Raw genomic sequence first — 16,594 nt, 5'->3', positions numbered from 1 at the left:
TATAAATATAGAAAGAGTGTTTAAGATAAAAGGCTGTAGTCAGATCACATGAGGATAGTGGTGTACATTGCTTGCATTTCAAGATGCCCTATGAAAACACTAACTCATCAGTGGTCTTTGTTCTCACGGTAAGTGTTCCCCTTCAATATTTTGGCTGTTACATGCACAAATTTGGCATCATTTAAGCTTCTTTCATATGCCTAGGTGTACTAAGTGTTGGTACCTCTGTCAGTGAGGCCACCCATACAGGAAGGAACAAAGGCCACCAGCTACTGTCAGATCTGTAACCTCCCTGTCAACATTAGAAATAGAAAATCTGGCCAATAATTACAGAGAGAACTCTGCAGCTTGCCAGCAACGTTTGCTGGATCTGGGCTACAAAAGTAAACCCTCTACACGTGTGTTTAGTTTGTCCTCAATGTAACTGCTACATTCCATGACAGTCTGAAGGCAAAGACAGTTCAAACAGGCAGTGAACAAATGGAAGCATTTGCTGTGCTGCTGCTTTACAAGGGGAGTGTCCACACAGCTGCTTAAAGGGATGGCTTATGGGCAGACCCAAGAAAAGTGCACTGATATACCCAATCTGTCTGTTTAGAACACTGTCTGCAGATTCATGATGAAAGCTCACTGCAGAGTGCCAGATACAAAGAGGTGTATGGAAACTGTAATGTAATCTAAAATATAGCCTAGAGTTTTTTTAAATACTCATATGGTATGCTTTGGCTCTTTTATTTCATAATAAATTGTTATTAAAAAACCAGGAGAACACATGAAAATGTGTGCCACATAAATAAATTTTCCTTGTTTGTGCTCCTTCTGGAAAGGTATTTTTACTTCAGAGTCACCTCCTTGTTGACCTACAGTCTTAGCTAGAGACAACCCTGTGGATAGTGACCAGGGAAGCAACTGGCCTGTGAAAAAGATATAATTAAGCACCTGACTTAATGCTTAGGTTTGCTAAAACACCAGAAAGGGGGCAAGTGTTAAATGGAGGTTGTGTAATGGGGTGAAAATTACAGGAGGTAATCTGTGAGGAGATAAAAGCAATATATTCTATCATGCATTACACAGCAGACTCCTCTATGGTGTGAGTTCCTGCTTGGAAACCCAGCAAATTTTTTAGCCATGAGCCAAAGGGCTTGTATACCTTGAACTCTCTGTGAATTGTTTGATCAACAAGCTCTGGGATTTCACTGTCATCATTTTCCTCCTGTTCCTCAATACTGTTAACACTGCTTTCCATTGAAATCTGATGATTTCAATGAAATGTTTTAGTTGAGTGAAAAATCCGGAACTTATAATACTTAAAGAGTTCTCTGAAAGTCAGAGAAATTTTTCTTTGGGACACCTGTTTTGACAATGTGCTTGCTTGAAGAAAACTTTCCAAGTCTAATAATTTCTGTGGCTGAAATTCAAATGGATCTATACATATTACTCTTTTCAAAAATCATTGAAATCCAAAACCTCACAAGACTCTTGAAATGTGAAGTTTAACTGTTTAAAAAACATTAATACTCATCATCTAAAACAAGGGCACAGGTGGTGTCATAATGACCAAAAAACAAGAGAGACATGAGTAAAAAGGGGAACAGTCAGGAAAATGGGATTAATGATCACAACACCCGAGAGATGAAGGCGGGGAGGAAGAAGGAAGATCACTGTGCCTAACAGGACTGACAGCATATTCTATTCTCTCTGCTATGTTTTGTCTGGCATGTTTTCCCCTTGATTGCTTAGTCCATGGAGAATATTCAGTAAGATTTTATTCTTACTACACACACACTACAACTCATAAAATTAGACTTTCACTCTGAATATTCAAGAAGAAACATTTCATATTTGCCTTAAAGTTGGCTGAATATTTTGTGCATTTTTTTTTTCTTTTACAGTTTTACAATATTAGTGAACAAGAAGAGATCAAGTGAAGGAGTACAGTTAAAAGATGACCCACTGTCATTCTTTTTGCCACAGGGAAAGGTAAAACAGAAGTAAATTTCTTTACTGAGAGGGTTTTTGGGCAGTGCAACAGACTCCCCTAGGAAGTAGTTCTGGCACCAAGCCTGTCACAGTTCAAGAGCCATCTGGACAAAGCTTTAAGTCCTAAAACTATGATTTAGTTTTAGGTAAACCTGTTAGGAGCAGGGAGTTAGACTTGATGATGGGTTCCTTCCAACTTGAAATATTCAGTGACTTATCCAATTTTAGTAAATGCAAGTACATGCCCATATGTAGCTGTGCCCTCTCATCAGTAACTTTATTTTTAACTTCTTTGCGTAAGGTATTTGCATTTACTTGTTTTTCCTCTGCTCATCTCTAATGAAAAGAAACTTGCAAAATATAAGACTGTATTTAAACCAAAAAGCAGATTAAGTGCTCATTCTAGCAGTTGAATAAGGTTTGCCATGTACAAAAGCCAATGGTAATAATGACCTAAAATATATTTTAAAAAGTAACTGAAATGGAATGCCACAAAGAGTTTTGTTCTGAGCAAAGCCTGCAGTTACAGCAGACTGTGATGGGGTGGGTACCTTTAAACAGCCTTGTCACTGGTGTGATCCCCAACTCCTTCAGCAGGAGGGAATGTCCTGCTTGCTCTGCAGGGTCATCACAGACGGTGCTCTGTGCCCAGAGGAACTGACAATCACATTTCATGCCTGTTGCTACTTTTGCAGTCTACAAAGTCAACCCATGGCTGGGTCTTCAGGTTTTACTAATGAACACTAATTATTTTTAGTTTCTTATCACTGTGGAAGTGGCACTTCCACTCCAATATACACTTCTATATGGCAGAAATGCACAACCTCCAGAAATGTGAAAAAATACAGCTGTGTTGGTGCAAAGACTGGGGGCCTATGTTCAGCTTTAGGGATATACTTGAGTTCCTTTACAAGTACAGTTAGCTATTTTACTATTTTACAGTTTTACTATTTTATTTAAGGTTGAAATAACACAACTCAACTAATTTACTACTTTTAACTTTTTTTTTGGAGGTTTTAACTGCCAGTGGAAGTACAGAACTCACTAATCAGAGTGCTGTTTATTTGGATTATACCCTAAAGGGTCTATACCTACAAACTACTGTTTTATGTGTATTTATCATGGAAGTGTGACACTCTATGGCTGACTGTGCCTCTACTCTTCACTTCTTTGAAAAACATCTGTCTAAACATTATAGTAATTTCTAAGGGAACACTAACTATTTGGAATAGATTTTTTTAAAATGCATTTTAGATGTGATTGTCTCCTTTTAAAAACCATTCTAAATGCATTAAAATCCTTCTTTTTTAGATGATCTCGTATCCCAACCTGATCTCTGCCAAAACCTCTGAGATGTGCTTTCAACATGCCAAAAAGTTATGCTTAATACAGACAGAGAGTGAGTGAATAATTCCTGGAGGTTGGTGTCAAGTTCTGTTTGTATGGCCAAAGGTATACCAAACAACTTTTTTAAGTCTTCACTTTCTGATTTCAGAAGTATGAACTTTGCTGAACTTCACACCCTTAAAACATAGTTGGAATGTGAAACAGACATCAAAAGTGAACAAAGCAGTGAAGAGTTATGTTGATCCCAAACCACCATAATGACGTATTGCTCACTGGAGAACCACAATAGCTGATGGCATCTGATAACACAGTTAAATGCCTTAGCATAAACCACTACAAACACCAAATCTTTGTAAACTAAAATAAATGGCTTGTCAGACTAATAAATCAGTCAATGAAAGATATATAGTTTGTTGTTTTGGTTTTTTTTTAAGTCTGCATGCTAATGACAACTTCATTTTTGAGCCAGGAATTGTGAGTGAAAATGGTTTGATGCCAGCTGCTGAATGGTGAAGTATTTACCACGAACATTCTCAACATAGTTACTCACCATTGTTACACTTGGCATTCTATTTGCTACTGTCTAAAATGATAGGATATTTTCAAAGACAGCATGTGAGTATCAGGTTTTTCTTTTTACTGCAAAGAAAAAATGAAGCTTATGAAATGTAAGGCCTTCCTGTAAGGAAAAAGATGGAAGACTGAGGGTTCTAACACTTATTTTGTATATCAAATTGACCCTTTAAGGGAACTTTACCTGTTTTTATTTAAGTCTTCCCCAAATCAACCCAAAACCTAAGGTTTATTTTGCCAGTATGATCACACAGTATTTCACATCCTGCAGGCTCTGGTTACACTCCAGATCAATTTTCATTCCAGCATTTTATTTTCCAGAAGTTATTTTTGTCACCCTTGTTCTGAAGGTAACAAACATCTTTTGCATATGTAACATTTACGTTTTCACACAAGGGATCAATTTACAAGCTTGTGTGTTTATAAACCAATAAAAAGCCAACTAGAAAACCTATATCCTGATAATCTGCATGCCTGCTCAGTTCACCTCCCTGGCTCCCTGTGTCAAATCCTTTCATCTGACTGAGTATTTCCTGTGAATCTTTGTCAAGTCTTGATAATTTTGAAGACATGCACATCTCAAATGCATATTGCACATATTAAAATATAGTAATTATTTGGGTTTTTTTAATTGAATATACCATTCTATTCCTCTTTATTATTCCTTATTTATCCTTGCTCTTTGGACAACCACTTCTAGATTTTCTCCAAACCCCATTTTATGACACAGAAAGCACATTCTTCTAAATTTATTTTTTTAATTTTACTGAGACATTACAGATTCCTCACAGTCACTCTATTTTATGCTTTGTTCCTGCAAAGGAACAAGAACAGGAATGCAATTAGACCAACTTTGAGGAGTTTTACATGCTCCTTTATATGTGTTGGCAAGCCATAATTAGTTAATATTAGCAATAAGCTAGATTTTATTACCTCTTACAGAATTCAAAATACGATTGCTGGAGAAAGGACACCATGGAGATACAATCTTAGAATTGTATTTCTAACAGTCCAAATGTTATATGACTCAAAATAATTTGCTTTTTTTTCTTCCATTTGTAATGGTAATTGGTCTCTGCTGCCAGAACAAGCTCTGCTTGTCATGGTATCTGGTAATATTATTACTCTATTTCAAGATGTCATGATAATAAAAGCTGAAATTCTCCCAATTGCATATTCAGAGTCTATAGTGTTTTCCAAAATATTCTGATGCCCCAATATTCTCAATGCATCTTTAATGAAATGTAGTCAAGATTATTGATGTAGATATTAGCAGCATTTTTTATTTGAGAGAGATTTTTACATCCCATGGAAGTTATGGGGGTAAATATTGGGAAAGAACCTAAGTGAAATTTTATCTCCTTCTTGGGCAGGGGTTTGGTTTTGAATATATGATTTGCACTCTCCTTAAATATGCATAATCTGATTACTGAAGTTTCAGTACCTTCACATGGCATAAAAAAAGTATTAGAAGAGAAAGATAAAAATGCTTCAGAGGATAGAGGCTGGAACTTTCAGAAAGTAAGTATTTCAATGTCTAAGTCCCACCAAGAGTAAAGGCCTTGCACGAGAGGCTGAAATTTCTTCCCAGTGTCAATTTAAAATATTGATTTATAGAGTATACTATACACAGAATAGACTGTGAAATTGCAATTACATTAATTGTCAAAGGATGATTTACCTGACCTATAATGCAAACATACACACCGTATTGTACTGAAATACTGAGATATTGTGTGCTACAACAGAGAACAAAAACCATGGATAAGTTAATTTTGCCTTTCAAATTTATACAAATTTAACTTTGCCCACCTTTATCTACATTGAGTTTGGAACTACTGATTTTCAGATTAACAAATGACCTGCAACCTGGTCAAATTAGCAAAGTTTGTAGCTTGAAAAGATCACAGGGACATGAAGCTGACTCATTTTCCAGGGTGAAATAAAAGAACAAAAATCTCTCAATAACACTGTTTAATTGTTTAATTTAATATTTCTGTATATATTCCAAATAGGAGAATTTGCTTATAAATAATGTTGACACTCCATTTTAGAGAGGCTTTGTGTAGGCAGCTTTCTGAGCTATCATTTAGTCTGATTATTTTTAATTTTAGGCAAACAAGATGACTACAAATGTATCTCTCACACTAAGAAGATAATTGAGATTGAACCTTCTAACCTTTATGACTTTTTTCCACAGATCACAGTAAATAGACTATTTAAATTGTTATTAATTTTGCTGGTGTCTGTGTCTAGTTTTAAATATTCCATTACATCAGTGGCACAGAGAATTCCCTGCATGAGCCATGGGAAAGATGCTGACCTAATTATTTTAGAAATAACTATGTAGAAAAATCTAAAAGGATTAACAAAGGAAATATTATGTCACTACCAAATTAATAACTAAAATAGCATGAAAATCACTGTATAATTATCTAGGTTTCCATAGCAACTGTCTTTGATGGGTCGCCAAAAAGACTTCTGATTGAGCTTCAATACTTCTGCTCTCCCTGCAATACATGATTTCTGATCTGCCTTTGACAAACAACCAACCAGCATACATCCTTATCCTACAATCTTTAAGCAACAATCCTCAAAAGCACTAATCAGCCACATGCTTTTTTCAGGTCTGAACTCTTGAACTTAAATATGCAAAAATATTTTTCAAGTGTATTATTACAAATACAGAGCTACCAAAAAATAAAATTTTATATAGTAATAGTTCTTTTTTGTCACAAAACAATAGCTGCATAAAAATATGAAAAGGTATTAATCAAAGAAACAATTGTGGGTTTTATTTCATTCTTTCATTGTAATTTTCCATTACATTTGCTCATCTTTTGAAAAGCCTTAGCCATTTAAGTACTAATCATAGGCATGTAAGCAAATGGATCCCAGCGCTTGCAAAGGTGAAAGAAGTGTAGCTATCCCATGGATTCCAAAATAAACTCTTAAGAGTTTTATCTGAATTTGTTTCATTTAAATAATCAAAATTGGCAACTATTTTTGGCACAGTGTTTCCACATGTGTTTCATACAGCAGATATCAGCAAAGCCACCTTAGGAGTTTCTGTAAAAGAGATAAACTCTGTACTCAATATGTGTTTCTCCTATCAAAGCTCACGAGAATGTTGGTCTCATGCACACAGCTTCTCCCAGAAGGCAGTATTTCACATAAACTCTAGCTGAATTCATGGATTATTTTCTCACAAATAACAAGTGGATATTTTAGGAAATGCTTTGCTGTTGACCTCCCAGGAGCTGCACAGCCTTTTCATCGTCCCCTCACTTAAGGAAGTGTTAAAGCAGTGTCTGAACTTGACCTCAATTTTCATTGCACACATGCACAGAGAAAGTACCCATCCACGCTGCCCTGGTTCCAGGAACTGAGGAGCAGGACAGGGGGAGGGTGGGAGTTGGTCCAATGGACGTGGAAGGACTGCATGTGCCACTGCCCTACTTCTAGATCTACTTGCTGATGTTGGGAGAGCACTGCACAGGAATACTTAAAACAGAAATAGAGACCCCATGTTTGAAACAAACAGGTTCCCGACAGATCTGCTTGGTTTCAGAGAAAGGAAAGTACCACTGCTATTAGTTCAGTGCTTTGTGGGAGTCTTGCTAAATAATTAATTTTGTATTGTTTACAGTTACTTAGAACTTTCAATTAATGTTGTATAATATTCTGGGATTTAAATTCTGAAACTCCTGTTTATTCTGTTAGCTCCTGAAACTTCACATGCTTTACTACTTTAGAATAATTGGATTCTGAAAGACAGAAGCACAGTGTTATCATGTGCTGCCCTGATATGCAGAAAATCTCTCTCAATCAAATTGAGATTGGTCCTGAAGACTGAGATTGCTGTACAACAAAACATAACATCCCAGAAAGAACTGCAGACCCAAAAATCCACATTTTATTTTGCATTACATTATCCACCAACATTTTTCATCCTACTTAAGGCTAGGCATCTTTCTTGGATAACTGCCTGTCAAAATCAACACATAAAGGTAAAGTCAAGACCTCCACGGGGTGATTTAGCTCCCTTCAGATCACCTTCTGAAGTGTTTATATCTACTTATTGATAATAAAGGGAACTGGAGCACTGAAATACCTTTTTCTCTCTAAAATCTTCTGTGATTAATCCTTTCTTGGTTGGGTGGTTTTTGTTCTCTGACACATTGTTCCAAATCATAAGGTCTTGACTTTTCTTGTTTGGACTAGATCATTGTTGGATTTGTCTTCACCCTTTCAAGCAATTACTCCTACTGCTTCCTCTGGATGAGAACGCTGAGTGGATAACTGCCATTGAGGCTACAGTACTGGCATTCTACAGGTATTCTGTAAGCTACTGTCTGGATTTTCAGATGCTGGAAGCACTGAAGTGTAAAAAATGTTAAGATAGACCTCAGTGAGCTTTCCATGAAAGCACAAGCAAAGTTTGTGCAGGTTTGAGTATGAAAAAAAATAACTGTCCATCTCAAAGAATTTGTAGCCATCACTCTGTAGCTAATCACTCTACACTGGTGATATATGACTAACACTGCTTTAAAATTGAAAATAACTTTTAATAGATGAGTCACTGTGTCACAGAAAGATGCCTTAAATACTCATTCGCTGTTATTTGTCTTCTTGTACAGTTTACAGAAATAATTAGTATTCCATTTGACAAACAAGTGCAAACATCCATTAGCTTAATGACACAACACATATTATGACTAGGTCTATAATTCTTGCTAGAACTCTCTCAGTACTAACTGCTGAACAGTCTGTCTGTCATATTGGAGTGCACATGTTTTAGTAGATGCAAAATTGCTCTGGTTACAATGCCACTGAAATTTTTAAACAAAGAAAAATTATTGGACAGCCTAATCTATCTTTGAAGTCAGGAAAAAGGAGAAAATAAAAAACCCTTGTATGTAATCGATAAATTAAAGATATATGAAAATGGTCTTATAGATTTACTGACCTGCAAATGAGTTCCACCCCCACATCCATAAACAATTATCACCAAGGATCAAAGAGTGGAGTAGAGCATAAATTTTGTTGTGATTACTGTTTTTTCTGTAATAACGCTGAAAATTGTCAGCTGTATACAAAAAGACAGAAGAAGCCTTTTTCTACTATACTCTGAGTGCAAAGGACAGCCTGAACAATGGTGTCTAAAAACTGTGAGATTAGCCAATCAGTTGTAACCTCAGATAACTTCCTTTTTTACTTTTCATTGGAAAGCTTCCACCTGAATTGTAAGACATGAGCTGGCACATGCCCATCTGTGTAACCACCACTTAAAATATTCTGATGTGGAGATGTAAATGATGGCTTTACAGATGATACATGAGGTGAAATTCATTTTCTGTGGGTTTCCTGCTAGTTGTCGTAAAGTTATTTTGAAAATTATTATTATATGCAGACAGGAACAAAGCCAATGAGGAATCTTTCTGGGCTTCATATCATCTTATAAAATTGTGTAATTCCCATAAAAAGCTCATTTCCATCCCTGTCTATGTGTCTGCCAAAAAAAGGTGGCTTTGAACAGAAAACCCTGTGTTTTAAAGCTATATTGGCTTCACAAGTGCTGATGTTGCTCTTGCAGCAGATGGCACAAGCCTGGCAAGCAGGAGCTAAGGCGGCTGTGGGGTTTCAATTGAATCCACCCAGGGCCTGAGTGTCAGCAGGGAGGCTCGATGAGGGCAGGTGTCAGTGGTGCCAAAAGCACACCATGAGCATGTCCCTCATCCTCTAAGGGGAAAGTGCTCTGCAGTGAAGGCACTGTACTCAAGCTACTCATCATTTTACTACTTAGTCATTTTGCTTTACTGAAGCCATGGTACTACATGGAGCAGGGCAGTGTTTCTAAATGGAACCAAAGCATGCTTATGAGAACGGACTGGTGATGACTGAAAGGTTTTCTGTGTTGTGCAAGTGCTAGCTCCCAAACGTGTTTGGGGGTACTGACCTGGGTACTGCTTGCCTTTGCAGAAAACATGAAAGATCAGTCTGGTGAAAAGCACTCCTAAGTGGAAAGATTCCAGCAATGGACTTAGGTCCTCCTTCAGCAGGACAAAACTCATATAAGATCTAAATGATGTCTATAAAACTAAATGCTCCCTCAAATTTGCCATAGATGTAACATAATCAAAGACACTAAGTTAATTTATTTGGACTGCTTATAGAGGGGTTTTTGGGTATTTTAAATAGATAATCAGCAGTATAAATAAAGAATGTGTAAAAATGCCATTATGTGTGTTCACATAGACAAGAGTAGCAACCACTTGAACATAACTCCAGTCTTAGAGAAGCTGCAGATATTTGAACTACTATTCTCAGTCAAAAAATGCTTTGTTTCCTTAGTTACTGCATTACTGGGTGTCTTCATCTCATTTAGCTTATTTTCAAGTCTAGCAGGGTCAGTCCTAGGTCAGTAAATAATGAACTATAATGAAGTAGTATCTGCAGCTATAATTACAGGTGAGCTTGCCACTTTCTGCATGTTTTACTGTCAGTTATCACAATGCCTGCTGGTGAGCAGGATACATAATTTGTGCAGCATTTCAGTAAGATATTAAAGTAGGAAAGTAGGGATGTAAAAAAAGGTGAAGCAATATTTACTCAATAGCACCTTGTATTGTAAAAACTAAAAAGCAAAATTAAAAATGTCCAAGTCCTTATGCTTATAAAATTACATAATGTTCAATAGGAGATTAAATATCACAAAAATTCATTACTGTCTGGAACAGGTAGCATTTGTTATTAAGCAGGTGTGTGGCCCTAAGGACAAAGGGTAAAATTGGACCATTCATTTAACCTGGCTAGAGCAAACTCCTCTTCTAAAAAGCCATGTGGTATGTTACAGTTATTACCAAAAGGGTTAGGCAGCGCATAACAGTGACTATCAGAAAAGCAAGCCAGAGAAATAAAGTAAGAGAAAATCAAATTACTGTCTCCAAAATGACACACTAAACTTTATCAATGTGCTGACCTAAAGGCATCTTGTCTGGCAAAAACAAATACAGGTGATTTAGCCTTTCCACACAGAACCATCTTCTCTCTTCACTGTTCTCTAGTACACCAGCTTATATCATGCTGTACACAGCCCTGCATTCCCCAAGTATGATTCTCAGTTCTCAGGCACTACTGATGAGAAAGTTCTGTATGTTAAGTAAGCTACTGTATAGCCAGACTAATCATGCCAGTCTCCTTTATCTGCCTCCAGCCCCGGCTAACACCATATCACTCTGCCACAATGTAAACATGGGGCAATTGAGTGGTGTTTCCTCTGGATGCAAATTCAAGTTTTTCAGGTCTTGCAGCAAAATATTCTTCAGAGTAATACATTTTGGTTGTTTGAACCTACCATCCAGTACCATCAACACTCTAGATTAATACATTCTATGCTGTCTGTAATCTGGATTATTAACAGCTATCCCTTGTTATCCTTAGGGGAATCTGACTCGGTTAAAATCCTATGGCTGAGCTAATGCACATTCTTCTCTGTCCCAGCAGACAGAGGAAGGTGACCTTGGTGTGGGTCAATTTACTTCTGTTGGAACTCTTCATATGTGAGTGACTTCTCTGCTGAGGCTGGTATATATGCTTGCTTTGTCCTGTGTTTTTTACTTCATCTGTATTTCCTTCATTAGAGTGAGAAGGATTCCTTTCCCCAGGCATGTACATTCTGTTTCCAAGCCCAGAGCACTCACACCCCAGTAGTATAGGTGCTACTTAACACTTTCACTGAAGTGTTTCACCCTTCTTATTTCACTGCATGGTTTCCACCAGGCAAGCCAACATGCATAATAAAAATAAAGGGCATTTGGCCACTTACCAAGTGAAGATGAGACATAGTAAGGTAGATATTAAAATAAGGACTTGGTTAAACATTGCAGACTGTGTGCGTTGGATGGCTCGGTGAAGATCATTCTGTAGTAATGGAAAATAAAGTATTATTTTTGGGTTTGAACCAGTAAGTCAGGATCTGATTCTGTAGAGGAATTATGCAGTTCCCTGACAGCAATGCAGTCACTCAAATGCCCTTATGAGTTCAGTGATAATACAGAAGATGCAGGAGCGCCAGCTGTGATTCTGTGATTATTTAAGTAATATTTAGTTCTTTGTTCATCCCAGCACAATTCTGATCCTACTGCAAGCTGCTTTGAGGTCTGCTCATGTCTAGCTTACAAATTACAGGCTGCAAAGCCCAATTATGGCCTAACAGTTAAGTTCCCTGCAATTGTGTATGAATGGCAGAGTAGCAAAAGAACCATCCACTGCCATTTCCTGTATTGGCACAGTAACAATTTATACTAATTGAGATTTCATTTCACGTCTTAGTTTTTTTCTAATTTTGATGCAGAAAGCAGTTTAGTAATGCTTGACCATTTGGATAATCTAAATACAGATCTGGTTAGATTCCTATTACGGTTGGACTGTACTGCCAAAATCCCACTAAAAACAATATACAAAAAAACCCACAACTTTAGAATATTTATTTCCTTTGCATACTTACAATCATATTTTCTAAAGCATGCTTTGCCAGCCAGCAGTTTAAAAATACAGGAATAAACAGGTTTCTTAGGACTGGCCAGAAAATCTGCAAGAAGAGTTAACAAATTCATTAGAAGCTTTTCTGATGAGGAATAGAGTTTAACTATTCAAGCATAAATGAAGCACTTGGGAAAAATACTTACTATTAATGTGTTTCTAGCGTGAGATTTGGCTTTAAATAACATTTTTGTCTTCCTTTGTGATTAACCACATGCAAGATAATTAGATAAAACAGGAACACAGTCCATTTTTAATGCAGACATGAGTGATTCTTACATTTCTACAACCAGCTGGTTTTATTGATTGTGCTGTAGTTGGAGTTAGAGGGTTTTGGTTTTGTTTGTGCCCATGCAAGAGGAAGTAGAAAGTTATCTGTATGACTTCACTCCAGCAGGAAACTATCTTCTTATTGTTGGCAAATTTCTGTTCCCATAGGCAAAAACTCATTATCCACATTAGGAGAAAATTTATTTTAAAAAAGTAAGAGTGCAGCTGTAAAAGTGCAATGTGCAAATGTATTAATTCAAATATGTTTACCGTGATGATGAAAGGGACAGCATTAATTATTTCCAGGAGAAAGGGTATTCTCAGAATTTGTTCCCAGATATTTCCCTTCAAAAAAAAGGAAAAAAACCCCACAATGTCACAGTCAGCTTACAAACAAATTTCTGATGAGAAATACATGTGATGTCCCAGTGAAACACAGGGAGTCTCTCCCACAACTGAAATTCAGGGATATCATTCATCTCAGATTTAAACACATGTGACAAATGTGAATATGGAATATAAATCACTCTGGATCCTTTTTCCTACAGTCTATCATATGTACTTCCCAAGTAAAAGATATATACTTTTGAATCTTCTTCCTTTCATCCTTTGCATTTATCATTTATTTTTACTTTGTATTTTTGTTTCCCAACTGTTTTGGAGAGGGAAGTAAGAAGAAATTAAATTATTAAAATTTAAATTAAATATTAATATTTAAATTAGGACTATAATATCAAGTTTTCTGTTTCTGCCACCAATACTTCAGAACACTTCAGGGCTTTTTGGAACTTGATCTTGCTTCCATGAAATGAGAGGTCTTCCCACATATTTCAGTGAAGTGGCATTGATCTTTCAATTTGCTTACTGCTAACAACAGGATGGGGATAATTCTACTTTTTTTCCAAATCTGTGCAGTGGCTGTGACTGATTAAATGCTGAGGTGAAAATCCACATATTAGAAAAGGAAGGTAGTTGAACTTCAGTGACTTACAGCTTTACTAATGCTGTGTAGTAGAACTCCATCCTAGGTAATGCAATAATAGTGTAGCACATACCATGGCAGTATTACAAGAAATTGCAGTAGAACATTATATATTCAGTTGCAATGACATGTTCATCTTCCCTGAAAAAATAACCACCTGATACAGCCACTGAAAGTTAAATACAACCTCCATATCACATATAATTCTTTCTCCATTTTTAACTCTCCACATTTGGAAGCCACTATACCTCAGGGACAGGGATTATTGTCTTCCATCTAATTGCAATTGGTGGGAGTCAGATACACAAGTGAAATTGTGAGGCTATAAACTGAGAGGGTTCTGTATGAAGAGTAAAATCAAAATCAAATCTGATTTTTCAAATTGAACCATTTTGTGATTTCACAGATTTCCTCATTTTCAATGTTAGGAGTTTCCTCCTCTGCATTATAGAGAAGAAATGTCACATAATTTACTTTGTGCAGGCATAGTGCCAGTATGGATGGGCTCCAGGTAATTAGGGATGTGTGCAGCTGTAGAATTCTGGCTTCCACATGGAAATGCATAAATGCATCATGAGTTCTGCAAAACTGCCTTTTGCAGCGAGAACGTATGGTGCTGCTCAAAGCCCTGAGAGTGCCTGAGCACCAGGCATATGCAGGATTGCCAGATGTCTGCAGCAACTTTTGACAACGGAGATTTTTGATATAGACATCTTTCAGAATTCTGGCCAAGGACAAACCCTCATGTAATACTCTAGGCTGTGAGAATGCAGATTGTAAACCTTCCATTCCTGGATCCAAGTGATCAGCATCTCAACACAGTGCTGCATCCTTTGCATTCCTCTCTATTTAAAAGCTATAAAAAATGCAAATTCACTGTGTCATAGTAGCATGATATGTTACTCTCCCCTCACTATTCTGCATGTTGAATTATTTCTCATATGTCATGAACCAGGTATCAGAAAGATCAACTCTTGGAGTATTCTCAAATGACTGCTTTATTTATTTTACAGGTTATTTGTGAAATCCTAGTAATGTGCACTCCAATGCAAACACAATCATTTTTTCTTGTTTTCTTGCTTGATAATTCTCTAACTTGTAGAAGTTAGTTACCTAAATGGTGAAAGCTTTGAAAATGTTTCTGAAAAATAAGTAATCTGCCACAGATTTACATTAACCAAGGCACCTTTGGTCACCTTGGCTGTGCAGAAAAGCCTTACAGGGAGTGAAATAATTCTTAGCTTCAAGAGAATGGTGTAAATAAAACTAGGCAAACATGACCAGAGGAAAAGAGGTGTTTGCCTCAAGTGGATTGATGTGACTGACAAATTTTATTGTTCCTCAGATTAATCCCTTAGTTCTTTCTCTTAAGGGGAGTGGAATCACAAATTTGCCTTAACTTCTGTGACAGGTGTATGCTACAAATCAAGGTAGCGGAGCTTTCCATCCATCACACACTGATGAGTAACTTCTCATGGAAGCTGATTTGCCAAGAATTCATCTTTTGTACCCACTGAAACTGATACAAATCACAAGCAGAATGGATGAGAAGAAAATGCTGCCCAATAAACTCAGGAACAGCACAAACTGTGAATTCCCTTTAGTATTTAGACACCAGGATATAAATTTGCCACTATTTCTGCCTGTAATTGATTTGCACTTGTAACCCCCAACCCTTAAATAATATATGCTTCAAGGATTAAGAAGAATAATTTTTAGACAGCAGACAACTGCAAGCCTCTCAGCATTATTGGGCACTAAGGAAAACATTTATGCCATAATCACTTAGTAAGCACACTGAAATATAACTCTAAATTCAGCAGTGGCTCTAATAGCTCCTGAGTGTCAGTAATACTAAGATAATACAAAAAAAATATTATCCCCCATGATATCTTCAGCTGTTGAAACCAAATATTTTCATATTTTCTTTGGTAAATGATTTCAAATGATTTTAGTATTTTTCTCCTAAAGATATTAAAAATGCAGAGATAGAGCAGAACAAAATGGAATGAAGAAAACTGAATAATTATATTAGAAAAAATTAACTTTTAAAGGAGAATCCAAATACAAAAATACAAAATCAAATTATTTCAAGACATTTTGAAAAGATATTCTGATAGCATCATACAGATGAATAACAGAAGTATGCAGATATCATGGGATTTTTTTTAAGTACTCTATTGCCCTAGTTTTTCTGGGCACAGTTTGAGAGGGCTAAACCTTAAATTCTATGTATTGAGTAACTACAGCTTTAAAATCAATGACAATTCTGTCCAGACAAATGAAACTGCACAACTTAAAATCAGAGTCAAAAAATCAAGGTCACTTTTGAGAATGTGTTTTCAAATTACAATGGAAATAATGAGCATTTAATTGCTGATTTCCACTCTTTAGATATTACAGTTTGCTCATAAGTTTGGGAAACAGGACTGCCTGTGTGACAACACTCCATCCTTGGAAAGTGTGTTTTTCTCAACTCCCTGATGTACACCAACATGGGCACAGGTACGCAAACTTTATCTTGAAAGATTTAACTCATCATTTTTTAATAATTCTGCATAGAACTAACAAAGAGTACTTACCTTGTAGCTTAGATAACTTAGCAAGAGAGTTTCAAAGAGACTTATTACAGCCACAGACACCTTAAGCAAAGTGAAAAAAAATGTGTATTAATATCATTTTCTAGAAAATAGATATTAACATTACAATGAAAATAAAAGATCATATAAAACAGCTCTTCCATGAATCCTCTGAAACCCTCTCAGCTAAGAGCATTTTGCTTGAAGCTTAGATATTGTTATTTTTCTGACTTTCTTTTATTCCTAAACAGTACCAAAATCTTCCCACGTGACAGAGAGAGAGAGAAAGAAGCTGTAAATAAGCAAACTCAGTCAGCTC

The 16,594-nt window shown here is 36.4% G+C and overlaps 1 protein-coding gene across 10 annotated transcripts in view; it reads right to left on the bottom strand.

The window, feature by feature from the left end:
* Nucleotides 1-16,594, bottom strand: part of KCNT2 (potassium sodium-activated channel subfamily T member 2) — a 113,935-nt gene that overhangs the window by 60,218 nt on the left and 37,123 nt on the right. For 9 of the 10 annotated variants that reach the window (XM_041717910.2, XM_030279389.4, XM_030279394.4 and 6 more), the window contains 4 exons: nucleotides 16,279-16,338; nucleotides 12,985-13,059; nucleotides 12,410-12,493; nucleotides 11,729-11,823 (listed from right to left, as the gene is read on the bottom strand). In XM_041717910.2, the coding sequence (XP_041573844.2) occupies nucleotides 11,729-11,823; nucleotides 12,410-12,493; nucleotides 12,985-13,059; nucleotides 16,279-16,338 (314 nt within the window). The remainder of the gene's footprint in view (nucleotides 1-11,728; nucleotides 11,824-12,409; nucleotides 12,494-12,984; nucleotides 13,060-16,278; nucleotides 16,339-16,594) is intronic. The other variant, XM_041717909.2, reaches the window with a different exon arrangement.

Source organism: Taeniopygia guttata, chromosome 8 (assembly GCF_048771995.1).
Source record: "Taeniopygia guttata chromosome 8, bTaeGut7.mat, whole genome shotgun sequence".
Taxonomy (NCBI): domain Eukaryota; kingdom Metazoa; phylum Chordata; class Aves; order Passeriformes; family Estrildidae; genus Taeniopygia; species Taeniopygia guttata.
Note: the sequence above shows the minus strand (reverse complement) of the source record. Positions and strands in the feature narration are given on the sequence as shown.